Here is a 27,720-nt window from a genome sequence, read left to right as displayed (position 1 = left end):
GACTCAGAAGTCAGAAGAACAACAAACAAGGCTCAAGGCTTAAGTATGGTTGATGTGCTCAAAGGTCAGTCAGGTCAGAGAGAATATTCACTGTTATGCAGTTATCGTCAGTGGACTGTAGTTTTTATACAGACAAAACTTTATAATGTAGGAGACACTCGTTACTGCAAACAGTGCAGAATTGGTCCCAGATGCAAAGAAGCAGATCGGTGATATCGATTGCTTCTTTCTCAGGACTGTATTGTCTCTTTCCATTTTGCTTTAGCTTTATGAAAACTACTTTGTTTGAGAGAATGCTTAGACATTTACTGTACCTCTCTTTGTTTTGATTGTTTTTGGTCTTAAATAGCACTGATGTAATACTTCAAAATAAGATTATAGGTCATAAAAAAAGAGAATGGTGACCGCATCCTTATTTTATCCTACATCTTCTTCCACATTAATGATTTCTGCAAAGCAGCTCCTTACAATAACAGTTATATCACTCATAATTTCACATTAAGAGACACTGCTGAGCTACTATCAGGGCCTTCTGTACAAGGCTGTCAAAACTCACACACGTCACATAGCGTCTGTCCCCTCTTATGCCATTGGCTAATTAATGAGAGCGCGCTCTGTAATTGGTCGAAGCAAGCGCCAATCACATGCTTCCCTTCCTCCACCTGTCACATTTACATCCAATGCTGTGTTGTCTGGTCGCGGCAGCATGTTCACTACAGTATCCGCCCCCCAAATGTGTGGGGGGCGGATACTGTGAGAAAGTACTGAAAGTAGCTTTTTGTCGTTTTTTATTTATTTGACATTTTTCATGAAGTTTTCCGTCGGCAGCAGCTCAGTGCGGGAGACCAAACGTGTATTATACCGGTCTTGTTTGTACAAGAATAAGTGGTCCTCAACATTTTGGTTTATCTGACAGGTATTAGCATTTTTTTTCTTAATGGAGGCTGTAGCCACTGTCGACTTTAATGCCACAGCAGACGATGAACTGAGTTTCAAATGCGGGTCAATATTAAAGGTGAGTCATTTATAATCTATTCTGTAACCATGCCATATGAATTGTTTTTATTGTGTGTTTTTGCTTGTTTTACTTTGCTTAAACTTGTTGTGGTGGGATACGTTTTCTATTTGAGTATGAATGTGGCAGTTACTGCCACTCTTACTAGCACTGGATGTATGTTGTTATACAAGATGTAGCTCCTGTAGATACAGTAAGCTTAGCTGATTCATTTGCTACAAGTGAACAGTGTCATATGTAATCAGGCCTAACCTGCAAGTCCATTTATTTTTTTATTTTTTTATTTTTTTTAACAATTTTATTGAACAATTTCAGTGTACAAAAATACAAGGTATACAATAACACACAGCACATAGGTGACAAACACTAAATAAAACAAAAGGAGTACAAAAATATATATATATATATATATAGATATATATATATATATAGATATAGATATATAAAATAATAATAATAAATAAATACATAAAATAAAAAAGAATAATACATAAATAATAATTAAATAAATAAATAATTAAATTAATAAATTATAAATAAATAGTTCAAGCAGGGGTTTCAGGAAAAAACTTTTCATAATGACTCAGTAAGGTATTCCTTTTTTTGTTATTTAACAAAATCAGGGATTTGAGCAAAGAGCTCAGTTCCAGGAGAAAAGGAGCAAATTTAGGTAACGATTTTGCAAACTTTTGTTTGTGAATGAAAAATTTTGCATATAGAATGACAAAGTTCATCAAGTGTTCAAGAGCACCTGCAAGTCCATTTAAACTTCTGTCTAAACTCTGTGATGATGCAGAGCTATCACTTTTTGTCTGCAGGACTTTTTTGTTAGAAAGTTTCCTGCTCATCCCGCTTTAATTGTATGAGTAAAATACCAGGTTCTAGGTATGTGATTTTAAATAACCACCAGTTAGAGTTTGTGTTGTGAGGGTGATGGATCTGGCCTATAAGTTGCAATAAGGCTGTGGCCTGTGCCTGCTATGCCACCATTAAAGCTTTTTGAAGCATCAGACATTTAATTACATTTAAAGTTGTCAGACACTTTCCACTTTGGGGCTACTACCATAATTGTGACACTTAAGGGGGAGGAGAGATTCAACAGAAACAAGAACACCTCACGGAAAAGAAAGATTTGAAAGGTAGAAATTTCAGTGCAACTATAGCAATCAGTCAGTCGTTCGGTAGTCTTTTTTTTTTTTTGCTCGTTGCCGATATTTTAACCCACAAAGCAACGTTACAGGACTAGTAGAAATATGGGATTGGAGCTTCCAAACATCAGACATAAATGTCCAATGACTTGGAATAGACTTGGGCAGATTTTTGTGAAGAAAAAGATTTTATTTGGGACATCTTGCATGGGCATCCCTGGGCTAATGAGTCAAAATTCTTATGTTATACGAACAATTCGTCATTCATTGTCTAGATCAGGTTACTCTGTGATATGCAGGAGATAATGGAGCAAAATGTTTCTCATGTGTAGAGAAAAATGGTCTGTTGATAAATGGTATAAACCAAAAATCTGTACTTTTGCCTCATAAAGAAGAGCAACAGTGTATAACCTTATGTGCAGACATATGTTCAGGCACATTTCCATTAGCCCTAGAGAGTGGCAGGTTTAATGCCACGATGGACAAGGACAGACTGTGTTTGTTTTTTTGGGAGAGCAAGGCCAGACTGAAAATGAGGTTCAGTTTTTGTATGGCTGTGTTTTTCTCAGGAACGTTCCTCAAATGTCCTCCCTTCAATGCTGGATAATTATGAAAGACCTGAGTTGTGCTTCAGGTCTTTTGTTACAGATTTTGTTTGCTTCAGGGAGAAGGCAGAATATGTTGTCCAAGACTGAGCTGCAAATAATCTGAGATTTTGTTACAGCTGCTAATTTACTTTGCTGACTTGTAAAGACATGAGGTTTTGGCGCTTTATATCCATAAATCAATTTAAATTTAGTACATTTAATGAGATGAACTCAACAAAAGTATAATCTGTTACATTCATTCTGTGTTGGAGTTGATGTTATGGATCAAATCACCATATGTCGCTTCTTGTAAGATACTTGTAAGATTTTATTTATCTATTTATTTAGGTTTGAGAATTTAAGACCATGCTCTCCTTGATAACACCCACACAGCTGTGGTAGGTAGTGAGATCTAATTGTGTTGGAAAAAATCAAGCTTAAATTCTTGCAAGGAAAAAAAGCTCATTGGCTGAGGGAGGGATAAGGACAACTGTAGGAAGTAAGACAAATTGCTTACAGAAGTTTATTTTAATCTGTGCAGGTGCTACTTGAAGAGTTCTTACAGTCATTCGGGTCATGAAAGGGTTCTGAAATTGATCTGAAGTTGTTGATTGAAAAGTGTCTCCATCATCTTTATTTCTGCAAAGGTGTAAAAACACTCCATGAAACTCTTTCTTACAAACACTTTGTTGTTATCTTTCCCTGACATCAGAAGCTTTCGTATTCTCACCAGCAGATATTCTTATTACACGAGAGGAGTGTGTTGCACTCCGTCATGTTCTGGCCTTTCTTTGAGGGGTGCGGCTGAGCTTTCTGTATAGTTTCAGAGGGATGTTATTCTTGTGTTTCTTTATTGTCCCTTGATCGTGATCAATGCTTGTGTGATCGAGCCAGAGACACAAAGAGGAAATTCAGACCTGGTGAGAAAATACATGCATAAAGTGGGTTGCAGGCTACACAGCTACACTTTCAACCACTCTGCTCCTTCTTCACCACAGGTGAGAGCGAAAAAAGGTGAGAAAGGCAAGGGCATTCAAGTGCCAGTTCTTTTCACTTTGAAAGTTCAGCTCTTGAAAGTTCAGTGACTTTCCACTCGATGGCTTGCTAATGCACAAGTTGATCAGTTAATGTCAAAGCAGGTCAGTCGCTCTCTCCTTATATGATATTTTCATTCCTACGCCCTTGTTCATTAGCAGCCAGAACACACACTTCACTTTCACTTTCGTCTTTCTGTTGGAAGCTTGTTGTCAGATTTGTATTTGTCGTGTGTTTTGGTAAAGTTGACAGGAGAACTGTCTACACGCCTGGATAAAGGGACGAATCATCAAAGAGAGAGTGTGTGAAGTGCGAAGTGTTTTCAACTTTAGGTTAGGATTGTTGGTTGTCATGTGACAATGTTTTGTAAGATTGCATGTAAGTGCTATACACTGTAAATGTGTGCCATATTTGCATGTTAAATACATGTCAAGTTATGATTTGAGGGATCTCTGGAGGAACATTCAAAATTGCCGACCATTTGTGGTGAATCACGAGCCTGTAACACAGATTGCAAAGTACTCCGGAAGATATATCGTTTTCTGAAGAGCTGCAGGCTCTATCTCTTCACTAGCTGGATTTATAGCTAGGAGAGCATTTATTTGTTTGACAATGTGGAAACAGATGGGGTTTTTGTCATATCAAATACCTATTCTTACACATTGGGAACACTCAAACTTGGGGCAAGGACAGAGTTTCCGCTCTGTTCACTCACTTGTGGCTGCCCTCCATTTCTGTAATCTCAGTGCTGCAGACCTCTGTGCATGATATTGCATGTCTAGAGAAATAACAGCCTTTGTGGTTGGCCCCAACAGTTTTTAATGACCAAGGTTAATGTGAAGAGGCAGAGCTGGAAGTAGATTTTTGTTTTTATAGTCTAGCGAAAAGTTAGTGTGACTAGTGTCAGTGTTTGACTTTGACATCAAAGTCCAGATGTCATGCCTCATCTTACACCAAACAGTTGATCTTGGTTTTCCTTAATTAAATGCCCTGAAAACATTTTTTTTTCTCTAACTCAGCTTCTTATTATCTGTGATTGTGTCCCACATTACAAAACATTACTGTCTACAATCACTTTAGAGTTTGTTCGCTTGTGTTGCCATCACTGTCGTTCAAATCTGATCAAACCACACCAACACACTGTTAAAGCTGAGTAAACTCATAACTGTTTTTCAAAAGAGGCAGTTTTTATCAGCCCTAGCAGCTGTACATTTGAAGTTTGGTCTGTCATTTTGAAACATTATTTGAAACACCTGTCTTGTCATTTAAGCATTACGATGTCTTGTTATAACTACTTGTTGTGGTGTCTTGGTAGGTGGGATATGTAGACAATTGGGGCACTTTCTGTTTAGATGTTCGTTACGTAGAACTAGATTTTTATCATAACTTTAATATTACATTCATATTGATAAAGCACTCTGAAGGAGAATGAATCCTAATATTGAAGACATCTTATCACTTCTTATGAGCAAAAATTCATTTTTATCAACTGGAGTAAGTAAAACCAAAGTGCGTGGCTTTGTTTTGGTTTTTGTGCAAAACAAAACATTACATTCTGAGTAAACTGCAAAATGACAACATGTATTTAATAAATCTGAGGCTGTTTTTCTGTCAGATGGACAAAGAGGAGGCAGAATCAAAGTGATCACAGCATGCCCGCTGGCTCAAAGTTGTCTTTTTTTGTGCTGAAAACTGAGGACACAGAACATTGGACTCAGATAAAAACCCAGTACAGCCAGGATTTTTCTGACTCATGCTTTGAAGTAGACGTGGGTTGAAACATTTTGCAGGTCAACTTCTGAAACTACTAAGTGATTTGACCCAATCAACTGACTGGACCTGTTTGAAGTACACCAACCTGTTTGTCAAACCAAACCAGTGATCGACCAAAGTTTAACAAACTGGCAAAACACTGTCATTTTGTTTGTTCCACCATGTAAGTATTAAGTTTACCAACAAAAACACTTCTTTTCATCAGGAGCTCTGCTTAGAAAAAAGACTAATCAGCCTGTCACATGAGGAAATGCTCCAGTGTTATAGAAACAGTGTTTTGGGTTGAAAGGTAACTGGAACCATATTCTCCTGTCACTTCCCTTACTGTTGCTCTCTGTATTTAAGATAATTATTCTTTCAATTTCAATAACACTTGTTTTCTCCCACTGTCCTAACAAACAAACAAAGCCTTGAATGAGAGGCCCCCCGAGAGGGGGGAGAAGCTGTGGGAGAGACGGAAGGAGGGGGGAGACAGCAGGTTGCCTTTACACTTTAATAGAGTGCTCTACCATCAAATATGAAATTACAGGCCTTGTCTCACCGAAGCGAGCAGTCAGCAGCGGCTGTATTCAGTTCTGTGGATCCATAAATGGTTTTCAGTGTGAAGGATAGGTCTGCTCTGTGTTAAATCTAGTCCGCTAAGAAGTTATGTTTTCACTCATTTCCATGTGTTTCTTTTGCTTGTTGGTTGGTTTGTCAGCAGTATGACACAAAACTACAGATCTCCATGAAACTTGGATAGAGGATGTGTCTCGGCCAAGAATAGACCCCATTAACTTTTGGTGCGGATCCAGGAATTTGTTTCTCACTTTCTTTAGCAATGTGAGACAGAATGATTTGACATTTGTGTTAATTGCTCAGGGGATAACGGGTGGATCTTGATGGAAAAAGCTCAAGCATAAATAGGTGGCTGGTATGTATGAGTGAGAACAAAAGGGAACTGCTGGGCCTCGGCAGATGTATATGCTATACTGAGTGCCACTCTAGTTTCCTCTGTTCTGGTATAATCATTTTGAGTAGACACAATCGGTTGTGAAGGCACCGCTGAGCGGGGTGAGTGTCTAATTTGTGAGTTGAGGAAATCAGAGAAGGGCATTGTTATTGATGCATACGCACACAGACTGACTATTTAAGTTGCACTTCAACTACTTTTTATCCTCCCAGCTTGATTGCTGAGAAATAACTTAACAGGATAGCACAAAATGATATTCAGTGGTTCAGTTTTTCAACATGATTTTCAAAGGCAACACCCCATATTTTTGTTATTTTATTTTTATATATAAAACATTGTTTTGTTTTATTATACTACTTTGTTAGAGTACGCTTATTTTGTTGACAAAGTTCATGGTCTTATATTACTAAATCAAAAGGGGCTGGACTACTGTAACTCGATATCAAACGTATCAGCAACTGAATATTTGCACCTGAGCAGGTGTGGCGACACCAACAGATAACAGATAGTGTTAGGCGAGTAGTGCAAACAAAACAATCTGCCCTTTTTGCTGCAGACTAACCTTAGATAAGATGCTCTGCACTGCTTTAAAGATAATGAGCATGGATAGTTTCAATTCAGACATCATCCAGACAGCCATACAGAGAGCTCTTTAAATCTGCAGGACACAAATGAAGAACACTTAATGAACTCTTGATGAACACTTAATGCACTCCCTTTGTGTGCTTGGCAATTACATTCCTTCTCTTCTGATACTGACTCTGATACCAAAAGATACCAAAACTCAGGGCTAATGCTGATACCAAGTAACAGTCCAAACTCAGTTTTTCCTTCTACATCGTAAATGTTCTTTTCTAGATGTTTCATACAGTTGCGTTGTTAACATCTTATTAACAGGAACATTATCTAACATAGATTGATAATCGTAATACTTTGAGTAGTGAGTTCATTATCCTCTCTTAGTGTGATTTGGCCAGTCGGGCACAATTAACACAAGGTTGAGATCATATTAGTGTTTCTCCTTCAAAACTCAAACACAAACCATGATGCAACCTGAAATCATGAATAACAACATCCAGTCCAATGCAAAATTAGTCTTGAATTTGACCAAATAATTAGTAATGAATACATTTAAAACCAAAACCTTAGAGAGATCCTACTGTGGTTATGAAGTCGCCAGACCCTCACGTTTAACTGTTAAACCGTTTTAACATCAGGAATTAGCACGTATATTAATTTTTTTGTGGTGTATCATATTTGAGGTCATGAATGCGCAGTAGAACGCAGCATGGAGGACAGAGACAATTTAACGATGGTTGCCTCTTTCAAACTCAGTGCCGACCGACTGAACTATATTTGAGCGGTGCATACATAGAGTGGAGGCAGCTGGAAAACTATTATTGCACCAGATGTTATCCTCAATGCGTGGCATATCATTGCACTGGAAAGGTGGCAACAATGTGTCATGTTTCCATCAGTAGAAACCTGTGACTACTGCGGAGTCATTTGACCTGTACCGTTTTCCACCTGAAGAAAAAAGCAGAATTTTTCTTTCCATGTGAAAAGGATGTTATAGTTAAACTGGATAATATGGTGCAAAGTGAGGCACACGGCACAAAGGGGCTGAGGGACAGGGATGTGGTCCTCGGCTGCTGGACCCTCTGTTCCAGTCGTTCAACAATCACCTGTCTCATCAAGAACTCTGTTTGACTGCATATGAGAAAATACAATGATATTTAACTTAGGGGGAAGAGGAGTGCTACAGCATGTCTGTGTGTGTAGGGATGTGCTGATCAGGTAGGACGGGTCATGAAATATTCAGATCAATATCGGTTGGGATGCATGTTAATGATATTATCTGCACAGTTGCACACAAGGAACAGCGGCTGACTCGCCGTCAAGATCGGTTAGTGTTTCATGTTAGTTAATGTTCTGAATATAATTAACAGGATGACATCATTTGTCTGATATATAATTATATATGTGTTATAATGTGACAACACTATGGTAAAGGTTTGGGCAGGTTGAATAATAATATAATGTTTTTACCAGGAGCAGCTGCACAACATATTAATATATTTATATATATTCATTATTTGCCTCACCTATTTTAAAATTGCTTTTCCTAAGCCATGGATTTCAGAAACAAGAACTGAGTCATTTTTAATGAGCACTCATTCCAAGCGGAGCCCTGAACTGACATAGTGTGCTAATGAGCTGCAGCCAAACTGCTGTGTCTTTTACTTACTGTGGACTTACAATGTTCAGGGAATACAGTGTGTGACCGTGAACCAAACCACCAACATTACCAACCAAATTGTAAGAAAACAGTAGGGAAGATGCCACCTTGCTGTATCCCACTACTGACTGAAAGGGCAATTAATTTAATTTTTCCAGACCTGGAGACCAACGATGCTAAACACTGTCCAGAATAAAACAACTTCAATCAACTTCAAACTTCAATTTATGTCTCAGTAATTGATGTCTACAATCCCGTCCTTAACCTTTTCTATATTCAGTAGTTTTAAGCCACGCTATAGGGTTTTAGAAAATCCCATTCTGTGTTCCTGTCCCTGGGCCTCATTCACCAATATCTTCTTAAGAATCTTCTTAGATTCTTTCTTAAGTTGTTCTTAAGAGGTTCCTTAAGAAAACCCTACGTCAGATTCATCAACGCGTTCGTAAGCCTCAGAATTGTTCGCAGCCGCGCAACCGCCCATTAGTGCCCATAAAAGAAACTGCAGGGCCGTGTAGACACTGATGCCGTAGTACAGAGCAAACAGCAACAAAATGCCAAAGGCAAAAAATAAATCAGTTGGAGCGCAGCAGGTGAAGTTTTTTTTTTGTTTGTTTTTTTAAAGTGAATTAGACTGTTAGACTGACATTGTAATATTAATGCAATTTTCTTCACAAGCAGGCAATTAATTGCGCTTGAACATGAACAGTGCGCCTGCAGTCTGGTCCCATCATTGCGTCAGGACGCACATCCTCACGGTGTTGTGGCTGAGGGGGAAGTGGCACACCACGCTTCATAGCGATGTTGTGCAGAACACAGCAGGCCATGATTATCCTACAGACCTGTAATGGTGAGGGAGAGTCATAAGTTAAGATGCAAGGTGTTTGAATAAACGTGACCTTAGTCTAAGCAGATTTTATAATAAAATAAAATATAACATTTTATAATAAAAAGACACTTTTATGGGAAATTATAATTATATTATAAAAGATACGTACCAATGAGCCATGCATCACCAGCTGCTCCTCGTTCAAGGTGTGTTCCCACGGAGCTGTTTTGGAAAATATAGGAGTCGTGCTCCTCCTGGGAACCGGGAGACCACGATCAGTAGGTGGTTATTTGAGTCGCAGATAAGTTGTACTGTACGTTTATCGAGTGGTTACTAATTGATGGCATGGTTTCCAATTTACTTGATTAATGTTAAATCATTGACACATTTAATTTATTTTCAAATTTAATATTCTCTGTAAATTACCAAAAATATGAAATGAATAAATAAATAAATATGACAGAATTATCACTGTAATATTGTATTTTATTGAACTGCACAAGAGAAGAAAACACAACCATGCCAACATGTCGGCACTGAAATGTGCGTAAGAGTACTCCTGAGTGTTCGTAGGATTTGTTCTTACCTAAGAATAAATCCTGGATAAGAAAAAAATCATGAATGCCACAATCTTCGTAAAATCTTCGTAAGTGGGACTTAAGAACAAATTTGTTCGTAAGAACGGTTCATGAATGAAGCCCCCTGTTCTCAATCCTCACCACTCCCCTCATCTTCCCTCCCTCCTTGTTCAGGTGAAAGAGAGACTAAGGTGGGGGAGTGCATGAATAATTATGTGTGACCTACATTTAGGGTGGAACGTCTTTTTGTCTACTCCATTAGGACCCCCTGACAGGCATTGTGTTTTATACATATAAAGAAAGCAATACAAACGGTGTTGGTACAGTAACTTAAGTTATCTGGTATGCCGCATTTTTTACCAATTATGGATACGGTAGCATTATAGCTCACTCTGTGGCATCGGACTACAACTGTGGACATGAGAAAACCTCCATTCTTAGACCAGTCATCCATTTTCTGATGCCTATCCGGGGCAGGGTTGCGGTGGCAGCAGGCTGAGCAAGTTCGTCTGGACATCCCTCTCTCCAGCAACATCTTCTAGTTCCTCCTGTTGTTATCCTGAGGGTTTACAAGGAGGCCCCCAGGAGGCATCTTGCTCCAACCTCCTCAACCGGTTTCTCTTGACGCGAGGAACAGCAGCTCAGCTCGGGGTCTTTGGGGCAGAAACTCACATTCTTGTACTGAAAACGCGTCTTTATGTTAGACGGACTTACTTCTCCCTGCTTAAAACAACTTTGTGTAGTGATTGCCGTATCATTATAGTCTTTAGCAAAATATTGCAGTATTATTTTAACATTCTCAATACCCAATGCTTCATCCAGAATCTTTTCTCATTTCTTCTCCAGCAGAAATGTTATCAAAAGATCATGCGCGCACATAAACACAGATAAACTCATAGCGATCTCTGAGCCATGGAGTCCCAAAGCCCTGCAGCATGAAGTCATATCCAGCTCAACCACTGTGGCTCAGTGGTGTCAGTCAGGTTTTCATAAAAAACCTTCCAGCTTGATCAGACTTTTTGTGGGGTGTCATCTCTTCAAAGACCACATTCAGCTCATTAGAGCTTCCACATGAGAAACTGACTGAGTGAGTCAGCATTTCTGGCAAGCCATAAGTGTGTGTGTGTGTGTGTGTGTGTGTGTGTGTGTGTGTGTGTGTGTGTGTGTAAATTGGTTGTTATTGTATGTATTATGAGAAGTTGGAGAAATGCACACAGTGCAGAATTAATTTATCCACATCATTACAGTTGCCAAGGGATATGACCCAGTTTGCGATATTTATTAATCATTTCTTGGAGCCAGTCTTTGGAAACAAGGGCTTCATTCTTGCAGCTTAAGTGTCATAAATATTTTTCAGTCTGTGAGTAGTTGGATGGCAATCATTTTTCAGAAATCGTCAGACCCTGGTATTCACATGCTGTAAAGACAGACGGAAGCAGAGGTGAGCCGCAACAAACACACTAATGCAGCAGCTGATGTCTCAAGAAACAGATGAGCTTATTAAAAATAGCAGGCACATATCACACTCACGTAAACACACACCTGCTACTCACTGAGGCAATAGTAGATAAAGACTATAAATTCAAGGCAGTAATTACCACACAGGAAGCAACAATTACTATAATTTAGAGAGTTGTATAGAGAGGCAAATGCAACACCTTTCAACTTTTACTTTATGATTTCACTCTTCCTACTCACATGAATCAACATATTCTTTCTATAGTTCTACATTCTTCCATGTCAGAGCATCTTTTTTTAAAAATATTTGCCGTGTGCACAAATTGGGGCAGACGTATGCAGATGTTTTATTCACAGGAAGGGAGATACCATAAGCTTGGTACAAGCCTTGGTACGAGTAAATACGTGGGCAAGTTAACATGTGATTAGGAAAAAGAATTGGGGGGATTTGTGTTACAGTATTGTTGTTGAGTAGACAAATACGTAATCCTTATTAACACTCACCTGAAATAGCACTCTTTCTTCCTTAATGATGTGTGTACAGTAATCTTCTTTGCCTGGACAGTTACAGTTGTATTTAGTTCAATTTGTTTTCCTCCTTTCCATTGTAGAACAAAATGTTTGTTTACTCAACCGCACGCAGGCTACAGCCAGGCTTCTTCAGTGTTTCCAGTTGTCAATACAGCTTGTGGGCCTTATTTATGTGGTTGTGTTTTGGGCGTAACTTAAATTAAATCAATCCGAGTGTCACCCATTCCCTTTAAGGGCCCGGTGCACCAGAACCTGCTGCATTGCCATTAAACAGTTACACTTGTCTTTGCTGAGGGACAGTAATGTGATCCTTAGCTGCCATTACCTGCAGCGATCCTGAAGCAGCAGGAACTATGAGTGCGTTTCTCCATTAATTGCGCATGAGGAGCAGCAGATAAACTTACGTGATTATTTAAAACTCCTGACTCGCCGACAGGATCGGTTAGTATTTCATGTTAATTAATGTTCTGCGTTCTTCTACACATCGAAAGGTTTGGCATGAAGCTGCCGTCCTCCTTATACTGTAGATCCTGAAGTTCCCTGTTCCCTCTGGAGAGTTTTCTCTGTCCTGTCAAGTTTATAACTACAGCTTCTAGTTTTGCTGTTTAGATGTGCCACAATATTTGCTACAGTGACATTGGTGCATTCATGGAAATGTATAACATGACTGAAAGAGGGTTATGAAAGACAATGTGTCATTGATTTTAGACCAGCTTGTTGTTGGTCTATGGCGCAGTCTGTTTCTGCCGCCTCAAGATAGCAGTTCACCATCACCTCATTTTAAGACCAGCATGCACAGGGGCGCACAGGTGGCACACGAATGGCATACACAAGTACATTTGCTGTTTACACAACGTGGGCACTGGGCGTGAAAGTGACAACTGCATCCGTCTGAAACTAGCAAAGACTGTGTGCCGCTTTGGGCCAGGAGACAGAGCCTTATATGTCTTGCAGGAGGATGTGCACTTTGTTTGTGTTTGTTTTGCTTCCAGTAAAAACCATTAAGTCAGATAAAGAAAGTGGATATTGCAAATTGCCTATAAAAATCATACATAATGCCTCACATCTTTGCTACTGTTGGATTGTCATGCAGTGAGACCTGTGGGCGTTGATATTAATAGATTTGCAACACAGCTGGAAGCACACCACTCATCCTGTGTAAGAGACTCCCTACCAAGTTTAAACGACTCATTTGGATCAGCGTTTAGAAAATTTGCATTGACATACAACATTGACTGATTTAATTTATGCAAATATGGCTTCTCTAATACATATTCTGCCATTTCTTCCTTATATTTTGTAGAAGGCATTTTGTACTAGTAACCATCCAGTCCTGAATACGTCTTTTAACTCCTTTAGCTCCAAAATATTAGGTTCTATTTACAGTATGTGATATTTCTCGGTGGACCTTAAAGCAATGAGGCTCTGCCTACATTTCTTAATTGATTTGAAGCATGAAAACATCCCTTTCCTTCCCAAGCTTAATAGAAAATCTTCTATGAGTTGGTTTGAGGGTGATTATAGTTGCACTGTCACTCAGATAAACACTTTTCTGGATGGGAGTTGGAGATGAAGCCGTTCAGGTTGTCTGACTTTCTGATGGCTACTTTCTGAGCCCAGACTCACTTTGCTTTCATGTCTGAAAGACACACTCACTTGAAAAACAACTCAGTCCCAGCAATGATTTAAAGTCCAGCAGGGGACCCTGAGTGAAATAACTGTCTATGGATTGTCAGAATAAAAGTTCCTTTTTGACCAGGCTGTCTGTTTTTCAATGTCTCTGCAATTGTATAGCTGAATGACAGCTTCATATGTGGAGGAAACTAAACCAGCTATAAGCGCTGGCATCTTTCAGTGTATTTATCTGCTTTTCTTTCAATTCTGCAGATTTTGAGTGAAAATCCTGACAAGAACTGGTTCAAAGCAGAGCAGAACGGGAGAGAAGGCATGATTCCCAAGAACTATGTCCGAGTTAAACCACGAGGGTAAGTCATGATTCAAGGTGATAATTAACATTCACAATAGTGTTGCATCTTCTGACCATTGTTTTCATTATTGATTCTTTTTCTGATTGATTTGTCTATGGACGACTTTTTTGGCATTGTAAATACATTTTGGCATTGAAAACAACACTTGAGCTGAAAAGGGAAATATTGGCATTGAAAAGCTGTACCTAAGACATAAATCTTTAATGTGCAGCCCAAAAGTTAATTGTGTTTTTGTAAAATTAGCTAGTATTAAAATACAATGTCCATGTTCTGGGGCCTCATTTATAAAGCTCTGTGGAAAAACCACACAAAATGTTTGTGTATGTACAGATGAGGAGATGTACATACGTTCTGATTTGTAAAACTTGGAGTACGCCTGCCAGTGCAGAATTTCCTTTCCTTCCTTTCCTTATAAATCTCAAATAAACTTAGAAATGTGGGCACAGGGGATCAGCCCCTTATCCTGCCCTCTCCACACCCAGCTTCAACCATAGATGGTCAATGCATAGTGCCTTATGAATGGTCATGCATGGCCACCACTGAGAGGACGACGAGGAAAACCAATGTTTCTGGCACAGAAAACAAGGTGTTTGTGGACGAGGTGGAGATTATAAAGTCCTCTCACAGTGTGAGCACAGTTAAAGTCTGTGCATCTATCATGCAGCGTTACGCATGACTGGCACCGCAGTTTATATATTTTTACTAGCGATCAGACTGACCACTGTGCTTTCAGTCAGGCTGTGCACAGTGTGCAACTGACAGCACAGAGTGACTGAACTCATACTTGGTGATATACAGTATTCATTTTTTTAAGGTTATCTGATGTAATCTTGGATTTCTGCAAAGGGTAATTGCAGTGATAATTTCAATTTCAACAGTTAGTTACCAATCAGTCCAGCCCTCACTACTGCACTCCGGTGGTGGGAAATGTGATGGTGAGACCAGATCATTTGAGTTGGCCTTTATCTTTTACAACTGAAATGTGTTATAATTACCATTTGATATTAAGTGAAATCAAGTGTGAGATGCATCATTTTGTGTAGAATAATCCTCTTGCCTCCAGAATGTAAGTACGCATGGGTCATAAATCCCTATTTGTGCTAAAAAGTGGCGTACACATATTAATGGCCTTTTTGTGGGTATGCAAGCTTTATAAATGAGGCCCCAGATATGAAGAAAAACGTCACTCGGTGTGGCTCATTTCCTTTTTACACTTTTCATCAGGCTTCGGCTGCACAGACTATACTTGTTAGTAGGATCTCTTCATTGTTGGTTCTGGTCTTTTAAAGGTGTTTGTTACCAGCAAGAAAAATATCACCAGACTTGTCTTTTGAGACAGTAATCCGATTAATCCAGAGAGCATGCATGCAGGACTGAACCAAGAAATGGAAAATTTAATTTGTGTTTTATTATTGAAGGCTAATTAGACCCTTTTTGGAGTTTTCATAATACTTTTTGACTCATGCATATCCTGGACTATCACAAAGCACAGCCTTCTTGTATAAGACACAAGAATATTGAATGATTGCATGGCAAAAAGGAGAGGTATGAGTTACTCCAGACAAAACCCTTAAATTGAGAGGAAGCGGCTTAATTTAAGGTTGTTGTATTTAAAATCTGTATTATAGCAGTTTACATAAACATTGTCAATGTCTTAAATTAATCAAGTTAGATTGATGCAGACACACAGGCTCCCCAATCCAGAGTCAGGTTTCGTCTCAAACACACTGGCAGCATAGGGCAGGGATTAAAATGTTTCTTGGTCATTTCAGATGAGTAAAAAGTTGTGGAATTTGACAAATAATTCAACTTTTACACCATTCAATGATTCAAACACATCTTAACAAAATATTTACTCAAGTGCGAGGAGGAGAGTGCAGGAGTCCTATCCTTGACTGACCTGAAATTTCTTCACCGTGGCACCGCAGTACACTACAGCAGTTGAATATAAAGTCTCACCCATATTGATTTTTCTTTGACTCAAAGTGCCTGTTTTCATGGTGAGAATGTGACAATGCTTGTTGACATCAAATCAAAACAAACCACCCACCTTAGATACACTAAATTATGGTTACCAGGCACTCCGACTGGGTGTCCCAGTCCTGCAACACACGAAAATATCATATACAATATATATTCAACATTCACTACCAGGTTGTCCCGGTTTTCACTATACAATTCAAATAATCATTATTATATTTAACTTGTTTTTATAAACAATGCACCATGCATCTGAATTCAACACTAATTTATCTGTATGTGTGTCAGTCAATAAATGTATCATAGGCAAGTGTCATAGGCTAAGCCTTATCTATCACGCCATATATAGTCGGTCTTTTCTACAGAGTTCTGGGAGGCTTATTCAGACAGAACATGAAAAAAGGCACTGCTGCGCTCCGAAATCTATTCTTGCCTGCGCTGAACACCACGGTGAGCACAGTGCAAACCGCATTCTGTCTAAAAGGCCCTTACTCCTTTCTTCATGAGCCCGGCAACATGGTGTGCATGGTGACAAAAGGTGCGCTCGGTAGGTGTGCTTAGCCTTATCCTTATAATAGGATTTAACACAGCTGATTGGCCAGTGGTGTGAAGTTGTGTAACAACGGGAAAGTCTCTACTTTGTTAGTGCAGGAGTAGCATTGTCTCCTGCACTAACACAAAGCATTGTCAGTAGCATTTGTGTTCCCTTTATCTCAGAGCACCCAGGTACACAGGGTTGCTAGCATGGCTATAGACTCTTGTCTAGTCTTGTTGAAGCTACAGACACTGCTGATGACTGACCCACATCTGTCATCTTCAACTTTATTCAGCTCTAGGATGGTGAAGGTGCTGACAATTGTCAAGCGATATTCACTCAGCTGTCTCCCATCAGGATGTCTGTCTTTAATGTGGCACTAGATATTCCCCACACTGCCTCTGTTCATCCTTGACAGAAAACCTCTCACACTCATCAGTTTCTTGGAAATGTGGCAATAAGGCCACAAAGCTCATGGCGGGCCATGGAGCGAGGCAATTATGATAAAACCTTGATTCCATAAGTGTCATGATATTTTAAACATGACACTTATGTTGCCATCAGAGGCCCATGCTGGCAAAACTGCTGGCAATCATGGACAATGTCTCTCAGCCCCTCCACAAAACTCTGGACAAGCTTAAGAGCAGCTTCAGCAACAGATTCATTCAACCCCGCTGCCTAAAGCAACGGCACAGGAAATCATTCCTACTGGTGCCATCAGACTTTATAACGCACACTCCAAAACACACAAATAATGCAATTTAAATTATTATTACTGTAAATACTGCACCTTATCCTGTCGCACCTTATGTTCCTCTTTTTTGTAATAGCTGCTTTAGCATTTTATTATACATATTATTTTACTGTTTTTTATATTGTATATGGTATTTTATTGTCTATTATCTATCTATCTATCTATCTATCTATCTATCTATCTATCTAGTTTTACTGTACTAGCTATTTTAAAATCTTAATTACTCTGCTGTTCTCCTGTGCTTTTGAGAGGCTGGTTTCTCTACTGCAGTACTATTTCCATGGTTGCATTCAGGGCAACTTCAAAGTATGTGTATTTCTGGTATATTCAATTTCTATTTGATCTCTTTCAAATTAATTTTATTAGTTTTATCTGATTTTTACAGTGGCATTTTATCTTAATTGTTTAGTTTTTATTGCTTGAGGGTCTAAGGACAGAGGATGTCGTTCACTGTTTGGATTGTAAAGCCCACTGAGGCATGTGATTGTGAATTTGGGCTATATAAATAAAACCAATTTGATTTGATTGCTTATGGTTTTGAATGTCATTCCTCTTGGTCAATGCAAAGCAGTTTGAATTTCCTCTTCAGATGTTTTGGAGGACATATTCTGGACAGGCTGGCAGTCTGTTGCAAGGACAACACACGTACCGCATGCTGTATCTCAATTCAGGGGCTGCTCACTTCAAAGTCCACATTTCAAGGCTACCTTTGATATTAAGGTCGAGGAAAATTCAGTCTTTCCATCCCCAGATTTGGTGGACACAGTCAGAGCCCACCAGTGATGTTTGTAAGAATTTTTGAAGCAATTTCTAGTTTGGATGCAGTCCTTACCTCCATCATATTGAGACCAGTGAAATCCCCTCAGCTCGCCAGAAACAGCGTACATAGCCCAAGCAATAGAGACAAAAGTGAGAAACTCACCACTCAGACAACCCTGCTTCCCAAAAAGTCGTGACGCTGTAACTAAAAAATATAAAACATACTTAAACAGAAGGTGAGAATGTGCTTATTCCTTTTGACATACTCAATTAAAAACGGTCAAACGAGTTGGGACAGGGGCAACAAAAGACTGGGACGGATGTGGAATGCTCCAAAAACACCTGTTTGGAACATTCCACAGGTAAACAGGCTCAGTGGTAACAGGTGACAGTATCATTATTGAGCACGACAGGCTCAAGTTGTTCACAAGCCAGAATGGGGCGAGGTTCACCACATTGTGAAACATATGATCGTATAAAGGATTTTACCATGAAAGGCTCTTACACAGCATCCCAACTTTTTGGGAATCAGGGCTGTAGTGTATATGAGTGTTGTTCCATGAGAGTTCACATTAAACCATTAACTTACATTAAAATGTCTTACTCACATGTGTCAGGATGTCATAGCACTTAACTACCACTTTGTCAGCTACCTGAGGGCAACTTCCGGTTACATTTGGACATTTTTTAGTTGAAGCTATTACTTTTTTGGGGCAATTTACATGTATTTAACACTGTGTTATTGTCCATATGTGAGCGGATTCTAAGGTGACATGTAAAATTAGACCTTCCCCATCTCTCTTGGTTGCCTATTCAAACCAGTCAGGTCCAAGGAATTTGATTTTGAAGGTCTTGAGTGCCTCGTCTCAGTGCCTCGGAGCAACAGTGGTTAACATTAGTTTAGAAATGGAGTCCACCAACATAAACTAACGACCTGCTTCCAGCACAACACAGAAGCTCCACAGCGCCACTTTAATGAGTTTACAAGGACTGTTTAAACGCATCTTTGTGCTGATCTCTAGAGAATCACATTAAAGCAGGAGCAGCAAGTTCAGCCTGACCTGGTTCTCCGTTAAAACATCTTCGCAATCTGTCTTTTAAAGAATTCAGCCCCTAAATTGGAATGCAGCCACAGAACAACAACACGCAGCTCCAGTCACTGTTGCCAAGTACACGTAGCTACAGGAAGGCCAACATCAATAAATAAGAAGTGCAAGAAATACAGAAAACAGGAAATTGACAGATAATGATGTGTTTGTTTGTTTTTTCAAGACAATCCTCTCTTACTTTCCTCAGAGTTAAGGTGTTAAGAGCTGTAAATGTAAAGGCTCAGCCTAACCTGGCCCAAAACCTTACATTCCACCAGAATTGTATTAAATCCTCTTGAGTCATTTATAAGATATTCTGCTGACAGACAGACAGTCTGCATCGTGAACACAACTTTTGGGAATAACACACCTCACCTTGCTTTTCTGAGCATCCTTTGCCACAGAACCACCACCTTATTTATTATTTTTGTAATTTATTATTAATCATCTCAACTAAATTTAATGAGCTCTATTGTTTTCCTGTGTTATAATTATAAACTGGTCTTGTGCTTTCATGAATAATCTCCTGTCACCTTTAATCTGCAGTGTTATGAAAGGATAGCTTTGCAAGATACTAATTGAAGTTGAACTACAGCAAAGGTACCCTAGAGAAAACTAGTTTGTTTAAGCTCTTTAGAGCAAGTTATTTAACTTCAAACAAACAGTGTACGTGTGATACAAAATTATTACAAAATATAATATAATAAAGTCACCTTCCAACAAGTAATGCTATTCAATTGAGTTTATTGCAGAAAAGTGCCCACTTCTCCACAGGTCATACATAAGCAAAAAAGATAATAAAAAAGAAAACAAAGCAAAACACAATGTCCACTATTCATGAGAAGTGCAAGGAATTTGAGCTTTGGCCTTGTTTATTATTTCAATCTGTCTGATGCCTCTGCCTTCCAGAAATTAGAAGTCAGCCAGGTGACTTCTAAGATAGCATACAGCAACTTCTTTGAACAAATGTTAATAAGTAACTAAAATCAATACTCATAAATAACTGACATCCAATATATTCCAGTACCGAATGCATTACCTGGACATGACTTCACAGGGATCAGGATGAAAGAAAAGGGGGCTGGGGCTGGTCAAACTGGTTCAGTTACACTTTTGAAGCAATGGGAAACTCTGCTATTATGTTATGTTATGCTGCTATATGCTGCCCCCTATATTTTTTGGAGCTAGCTTTGATTCTGGCCATGTTTTATGAATTACACCTTTTAACTGCTTGAATCACTATGAAAATATGAATGTAGTTGAACTACCAAAAAGCAACTGCAAATCTAGTTAAACTACCAGTTTAATTGCATATAGTTCACTCCCCAAAGCCAGTGGTCAGAGTGTTTGGACATAAGGACTGAATTTATTTTCATGCTAACACAAACAACATCATCATGTCCTTGTGAAAGTCAAGATATTCTGTTACTTCTGCAGTTTGTTGATGGTTGACTTTTGTGTTTATGATCCTGTCCAGGTGTAATTTTTTGTTGTGCTGCTGACTTTTACAGGTGGTTTCACGGGAAAATGCGTCGAGTCCAAGCTGAAGAATTTCTGAGCAAACAGAAAGACGGAGCTTTCATCATCCGAGACAGCGAGAGCACTCTGGGGGATTTCAACCTCTCTGTCAAGTAGGTTGTCATTTCAATTGCCTCAAGTGCCTTTTCTGTTAGCTGTAGTACAGTCTTTGCTGCAAAAAAAAAAAAACATAGTTACAAAAACACAATGAGGAAAATGAAGAATACACTTGCAGCTTATCTTCAAAATGCACACCATTACAAAATAATATCGGAGCCACAGAGTGGAAAGAGAGAGAACGCTGTCCTTATGTGTGTGAGGCTCTGAACTCAGGCTTTGAGAGACAGATAGACATCTTTCATAGCAGTGGTTAATCTGTGTTGGTCCTGCAGCTTTGGTTCTGTCCTGCAGAAAAACGAAGACATGGAGCATCTCTGTCTCTGCAATATAAATAGGACTGTCCCACTTTAAACCTGCAATAGTTTTTTGTTTTACTGTATCATTATGACTTACGTGTTAAATGCACAGTGTAATGGCTTTTGTATCATGACAACATCTGCGTTTTGATTGGTTCCCATCGCTTTCACTAATTTGTCCGCCACTGGGCTTGAAATTTCCCAGGAAAATTAAGACTGACTTGCGATCCAGTCAGGCTGGCACCATTTCTTTGGGGGAATGACATACAGCAAATCTCCATTATGAATAAACTCATGTGTTGTTGGTAATTGCTGATCCGAGGAAAATGAAAACAGGTGCTGTTTGCGACAACGGTGCCAAAAATACTTCCACTTGGAAACGCAAGGGTTGGAAGTTGTCAGTTTCCACTTAAACTAAGCCATCTGGTCAGCATGCTACTGCTTAATCACTCAATCATATTTTAGTTAAAAGATCTGTGGAGTGTGAGTTCATATGCAAGTGTGTGTGGGGGTTCATAGACCAATCAAGGAGCCCTGCCTCACTGCCCACTCCTAATAGAAATGTTAGATCTAGTTAGTAGACACTTTACTTGTTTCCCTATTTGTCAACAAACCTAGTCTAGTTTTACAACCATGTCTGGACCGTGTCAGGTGTGATTTTTCATTCCCATGCAACAGAAACCCTTAATTTTTATCTATGCAGCTGGCAGCTCAGCCATGTCTCACGGGCATTAGCACAACCTTACCTGAAGTGTTTACCTAAGCTTCAAGTTTATTTTTTTGACATTACACTTGGAAATAGAGTTTGATTTCCAATAGGCACTGAATAAATATATTTATCTACATCTTGCAACCCAGGCGGAGCAGAGTGTGCTGCTGTTTGTGATCTCTGCCAAGGCCCAACAGTCCCCTTTAATTCAATCAAGCCTAATGCGATATCAAATGAAACATATTTAAATCAGCTAGATCTGGATTTTTTGATCCGCATCAAATTGTACTCACTCACCGAAATACAGCTCATCAAGATCCTCACATTATTCCTTGAGACATTAACGAAAAATCTGGAAAAATGTCCTATCTCGCAATGTTAAAGAATGTGAGGAAAAATTCCTGGATCATTCCTTTAACCAGATTCACACTAAAAGACAATGAAGTGTTTGATAAGAAGCTGCGTAGTTTACAACCCAACCCTACCCTTCCTGGCCTGGCTGTTATTCACCAGGTGAAATTTAGCTCACAGAGCCTAAATGTGTGGAAGGGACGTTAATGCAAGGAAGGTTTTATTACCAATGCAGAGGTAATACACTGAGACTAAGACACAGATAAAAACACAGATTCAGTAAGGATAAGATCACCCTCTGACCACATATTTCTATCTCCTGCACAGACTGTCATCCATAGACAGAGTGCTGTTATCGCTGCCTTGTCACTCAACTGCCTTGTTCAAGGTGACTTCTTCGGGGAAACAATTTTACTGTCCGTCAACTGTCAGTCTGACAGCTTGATCATTGATCTTTAAAAGTTTGGTCAGAGCAAGCTGTCACTTTCTGCTGGGTGTGTGCGATGACAGAATGTGAAAAGTGTATTTTGTTTGATCCCGGACCTCAGATTCTCACTGTCACCAGTGTTGTAACACGATGAAAAACACACGCACAACTGCCAGGACTTCATTCTCACCTTCTCTTTAAAGTAAAGGTTAAATAAAGGTTTGTAATATTAAAATCTTTAAGTGACACAACACTATTTTATGTTGAAAGTAATAACAAGAACCTTCTTCATCACACTTTTGGTTATACAAAATGGGTCAGTTGAAGGATATTGTAGTTGATAAGTAATAGTGGTGAAAAATGTCTGTGGCTCCTGATTTAGCACTCATTTTCCCGCTTGCGTGATGATTGTATTGCAATGGTTCAAACTTAACTTTGTTTTCCTGCTTCGAATCATGTGACACACCCAAAAGGTTCATTTTAAAAATCACACTTCAGTAAAATCTGATGTGATTCTTTGAATTTTTTCAGGAAAGATTTTATCCTTATGTTACTAAAGTTGCCCTTTGGAGCTTTCCTTGTTTACTTACTATCTTATTCTGTTTTTACCAACAACAACAATTTTTCAAATGTCATTGCTCTCTCTCATTTTCATCCTCGCCAGGTACGACAATGAAGTTCAGCACTTTAAGGTCTTGCGCGACGGAGCAGGAAAGTATTTCCTCTGGGTGGTAAAGTTCAACTCATTAAACCAACTGGTGGATTATCATCGCAGCTCCTCAGTATCTCGCAGCCAGACAATCTATCTCCGCGACATGGAGGAGATGCAGCAGGTCAGACATGACAAATGCACACAAATACAGGGCGCAAAATGCACACTCATGAGCCTGCACACACAAAGAGGACAGAGGCTGAAACCGAAAGACAGTAAGGCAAGGCAAGGCAAGTTTATTTGTATAGCACAATTCAGACACAAGGCAACTCAAAGTGCTTTACAGGCGCATAAAAATTACATTAAAAGCATTTTAAAACAGGTTAAGAAATAGGAAAGTAGGCTACAATGGAATTAAAACATTAGAAACATTTAAAGGAGCAAAAAGCGAAATCATTTCACCGCTAGGTTTGCTGTTGAGCACTGCCTGTAGACCAAAACAAAGTGTGCCATTAGATTTGCATTGCATTGCACCGGGAGCTAATGCTAACGTTCCTACTCTTCTCCGTGAGTGAGACCGATGTTTCAGCCTGGTGTGACAGCCCGTGAGCCCCCCAGGTTTTCCGCCAGGCTAAATTTTACAATGCTAATTGAAATGTTAGCTGCCTGTCGGGCTACTCACCAAACACAACCGTAACGCCTGACCCATTGCTGAGGACTGAGCTGGTAACAACTCCAGCTCCGGACATTAACCCATGCTACATACTCGTGCAATATAGCGGCAAGTGTGTAAAGTTACTGTAACACAGACAATAAAACAGACATTTGACTTTATGGTGTTACTTGCCTGTCAAGAAGAAGAAGAGCCAGCTCCGAGTCCGACTGTTGCCCCTTTAGCTCTCGTAGCTCCCTCCACCTCGGAAACGCCAGGCCAATGTTAATTCTGGTTTTATCCCTTTCTTTATCGGACAATTTCTTTGCCAATGACCTTTTTTTTTTTTTAGTCTGCTCCTGCTCGTCTTCATTGGAAGGTTTTGTTCCGCTGCCTGCCATTGCAGTTCGAAAATGCTGCCGCTGTCACTACTCACTGGCTGTCGCGTTTTACAGGGAGGGAGGAGGCGGAGTTTCACATGAACGCACATGAACGCACATGAACGCGCGGCCGGACCGGCTTGTAAACATGACGCTGGAGATCAACACAGAGAGCGGGTGTGTGACGTCATCCTATACTCCAGATGAAATTACACCTCTCGTTCTCCATGTATCGATTTTTTAATTCCTTCAGTCTTAAATAATGCATTTCCGCTTATTGCTCCTTTAAAAATACATTAAAACAAAACATTAAAACAAGTTAAGAAATAGGAAAGTAGGCTAAAATAACCTACGCTAGATTAGAGACAAGAAAGGAAATTAAAGTCACAGTGCAGTTCAAAGCCTTAAAATTGCTTCAGTGAAAGGCAGTGGCAAACAGAAAGGTCTTCAGCCTCGATTTAAAAGAGGTGAGAGTCGGAGCAGACCTGCAGTTTTCTGGGAGTTTGTTCCAGATGTGTGGCGCATAATAACTGAACGCTGCTTCTCCATGTCTAGTTTTGACTCTAGGGACTGAAAGCAGACCTGACAAAGCAGACAGAAAATAACACATGCACACAGTTGTCAAATTCTTTCCACTCTTCAACGCTGCGCTGGAACTTTTGATCATATTAGAAGATGTTCATCAGCAGATGGAGTTTTCCAAGTTGTCATGGAAATGTAGATCTTCAAATTTTCATTTGTAGGAGATAGAGATAACTTTGTAACTCCATCTGCTGAGGAAGACTGGGAGAAACAATGGAAACAGCAGCGTAGAGCAGCGAGAGATGCGGTTGTTTTGTCAGGCTTAAAGATAAACTTTTAATTTCATACAGTTTTCTAGGGTTATACAGAATGTATTAAATTTTTTTGCTACATTCAAAGCTTCTATGCATATGCATTGCTTCGCCTCTGTTCTGACTTATCTTCAAGCTTTCCACTAGTCCCAACTTTTAAGAATTACATTGTAATATTCATACTGACAAGAAATTATACTGCCTCTTTGTGACTTTAAAAAATCATGGATATTCAATTTGAACTATGTGATTTCAGTCGCCAGACGCCCCCTAATATTACTGTGTATCTTCTTTCAAAAGCAGAAAATGCAAGTCAAGGCGCTGTTTGACTTTGAGGCTAAGGAGAACGGTGAGCTGAGTTTCAAGCGTGGAGACATCATTCAGGTCCTGGATAAAATTGATGCCAACTGGTGGACAGGGATGTGCAACGGGCACACCGGCATCTTCCCCCAGAATTATGTGACACCGGTCAACGATGAAAAGTAACCGGACCTGATGAAGTGAAAAGCAAAGGAAGGATGTCTTGAATGACAGAGTTGTGCTACACCAACGCAGAGCAAGCAGAGTACAGGAGAGCACAGCAGGCTATTATTACTCAAGTCTGCACGATCGAACGTGAAGTAAATAGGGTTAGGTGAGGGTCTTTTGTGTGGATGAATCATACTACTGATTGAATTTGGTGGCAGTCAATAATTGTATTGAAAAACCTTCCACTGAACACATCTGCCAAAAACAGATAATGACAAGATGTCAGTTGAGGAGACCAATAAGTAATGTGTTTACATGAACCCTGCTTTGGGATGCTGGATAAGTGTTTTTGTATTGTTACTATCTAATGTACTGCATCGGTCTTAGCAATGGGTTTTTTTAAACTACATTTCTATATTCATATTTTCAATGATAACTACTTTGTTTTTCATATTTTCAAACAAATTAAATGTCAAATAATATCATTTGACAAGCACAACATTTGTATTGTCAAAATCAGCTGATGTACCATTTGTACTGGGTGCATTTGCTCCTCCATGTTTACGTCTCATCTCATTATTGCCTCAGAGAACAAACTTGTTTAAAGGGCAAACCAGTGCCCTTGAATTTTGAGTTCATGAATGCTTCTTGAGATATGAAATGCTGCAATATTCAAGGAGAATTAGACTGGATTTAATTAAAAACTAATCATGGATTTTTCTCACTGAAGTCGGGACCTTTTAATTATGTCTTATATGCAGAAAGCACTCACCTAAAAATGTTCTTTTTGTGTGTGTATGTGTGTGTAGATGATGATTCACTGATGAAGAAACACACAGAAATACTTGAGAAATACGTGAATGCGAATTAAAAACATTTTGTGTGAGTGTGTGCATTGTGGGATGTAATCAAATGGGCTTTTTTTCAATACACATTTTTCAAATTCAGAAAGTGAGGTAAATAATAAATAATTTTATCGTCCCACTTAAAGCAACATTATGTAACTTTTTAACCTTAAAATAACAGCTTAAAAATCATTTTGATGGTACAGTGTCTTGTAATAGGATGAATGGCGTCTGTCACAGCTATCACCTGTTTCTGCACTATGTAACTTCAGTGAGAGGGTAGGATCACAGCGTTAGCAAATTATGAGAAGGAAAAAAAATCTTTTGTCGTGCGATTAATGCACACACATGGATGAAACCTCCAGTCAGTCTTCTGCACAGATATCTTTAATTATTTCACAGCAGTGCACAACTTAATATGTAATTGGTTGGTGGTGTTATGGGATCACATATTGGATGACGTAGAGCTGGTATGGATGTGTATGGATTGTAAAATGAAATGTGTGTGATGTGGTTAAAAGTAGAAACAGTAAAACGTCTTCGAGAGGTCTGTGGCTTTGTGATTTATTTGCAAAAAAACCCCTGAACATCTGGATCTTTCACTGGTGGACTGGGGGGATGTTCCCATGTTCAAAAAATGCAACAAAAGTGTCCTCTTGGATGCTCCAATGCTAGAGAAAACATGATAAAGTGCCCAGGTTGCACTTCCAGTGTATAAAATGCGGTGAAGAAGAGTGAGAAAACGCATCTGCGATTGTGTTCCCTGTCTCAGCTACCAGACTTGAATTGAATAAACTCCATTAAAGTGTCTTCACCACACACGCCATGCACATCAAAAGATAGAGTGCTGAGGACCACTGTGAAAAGAAACACACGAACACACACTCCAAATGGTGAAGATGACCAGGCATAATAAATACAGACTGCAGATCCTTTTTGAGCAGTTAGTGCCACCACATGGCCACACAGGAAGAAGAGCTGTGAGATGCAGATTAAATGAGTCATCATCAATTAGGTTAATTGTAATAAAGTGGTGGTCCGCCAAGTCAGACTAGTTACTCTAACTACACTTCACGTGATAGAGCCTCAAGGGGATAGCACAAAGATTCAATAAAGCTTCCACTTTAAAGAAGAACAAGTGAAATCACAACTGAACAGAAACTGAATATGTGTTGATCCTTGACGTGTCCTTGATGTGTTGACGCTTTTTCTCAGCAGCAGTA

General features: G+C 39.3%; 1 protein-coding gene across 2 annotated transcripts; it reads left to right on the top strand.

Annotated features, from left to right (window-relative positions):
• Positions 1 to 747: 747 nt before the first annotated feature.
• Positions 748 to 27,047, top strand: grb2a (growth factor receptor-bound protein 2a). Of its 2 annotated transcripts, none has more exons than XM_084368433.1 (5): positions 748 to 1,015; positions 14,030 to 14,127; positions 20,758 to 20,877; positions 23,332 to 23,500; positions 25,488 to 27,047. In XM_084368433.1, exons 1-5 carry the CDS (start codon positions 938 to 940, stop codon positions 25,668 to 25,670), a joined length of 648 nt encoding a protein of 215 aa, XP_084224559.1. In that variant the 5' UTR covers positions 748 to 937; the 3' UTR covers positions 25,671 to 27,047. The 2 variants fall into 2 exon arrangements, with proteins under 2 accessions (XP_084224559.1, XP_084224558.1); XM_084368432.1 differs by having other exon boundaries at positions 25,485 to 27,047.
• The last annotated feature ends 673 nt before the right edge of the window (positions 27,048 to 27,720 follow it).

This window comes from Pagrus pagrus (genome assembly GCF_965226575.1).
Source record: "Pagrus pagrus genome assembly, chromosome: 2".
Taxonomy (NCBI): Eukaryota; Metazoa; Chordata; class Actinopteri; order Spariformes; family Sparidae; genus Pagrus; species Pagrus pagrus.
This window is presented reverse-complemented; position numbering and strand designations above follow the sequence as displayed.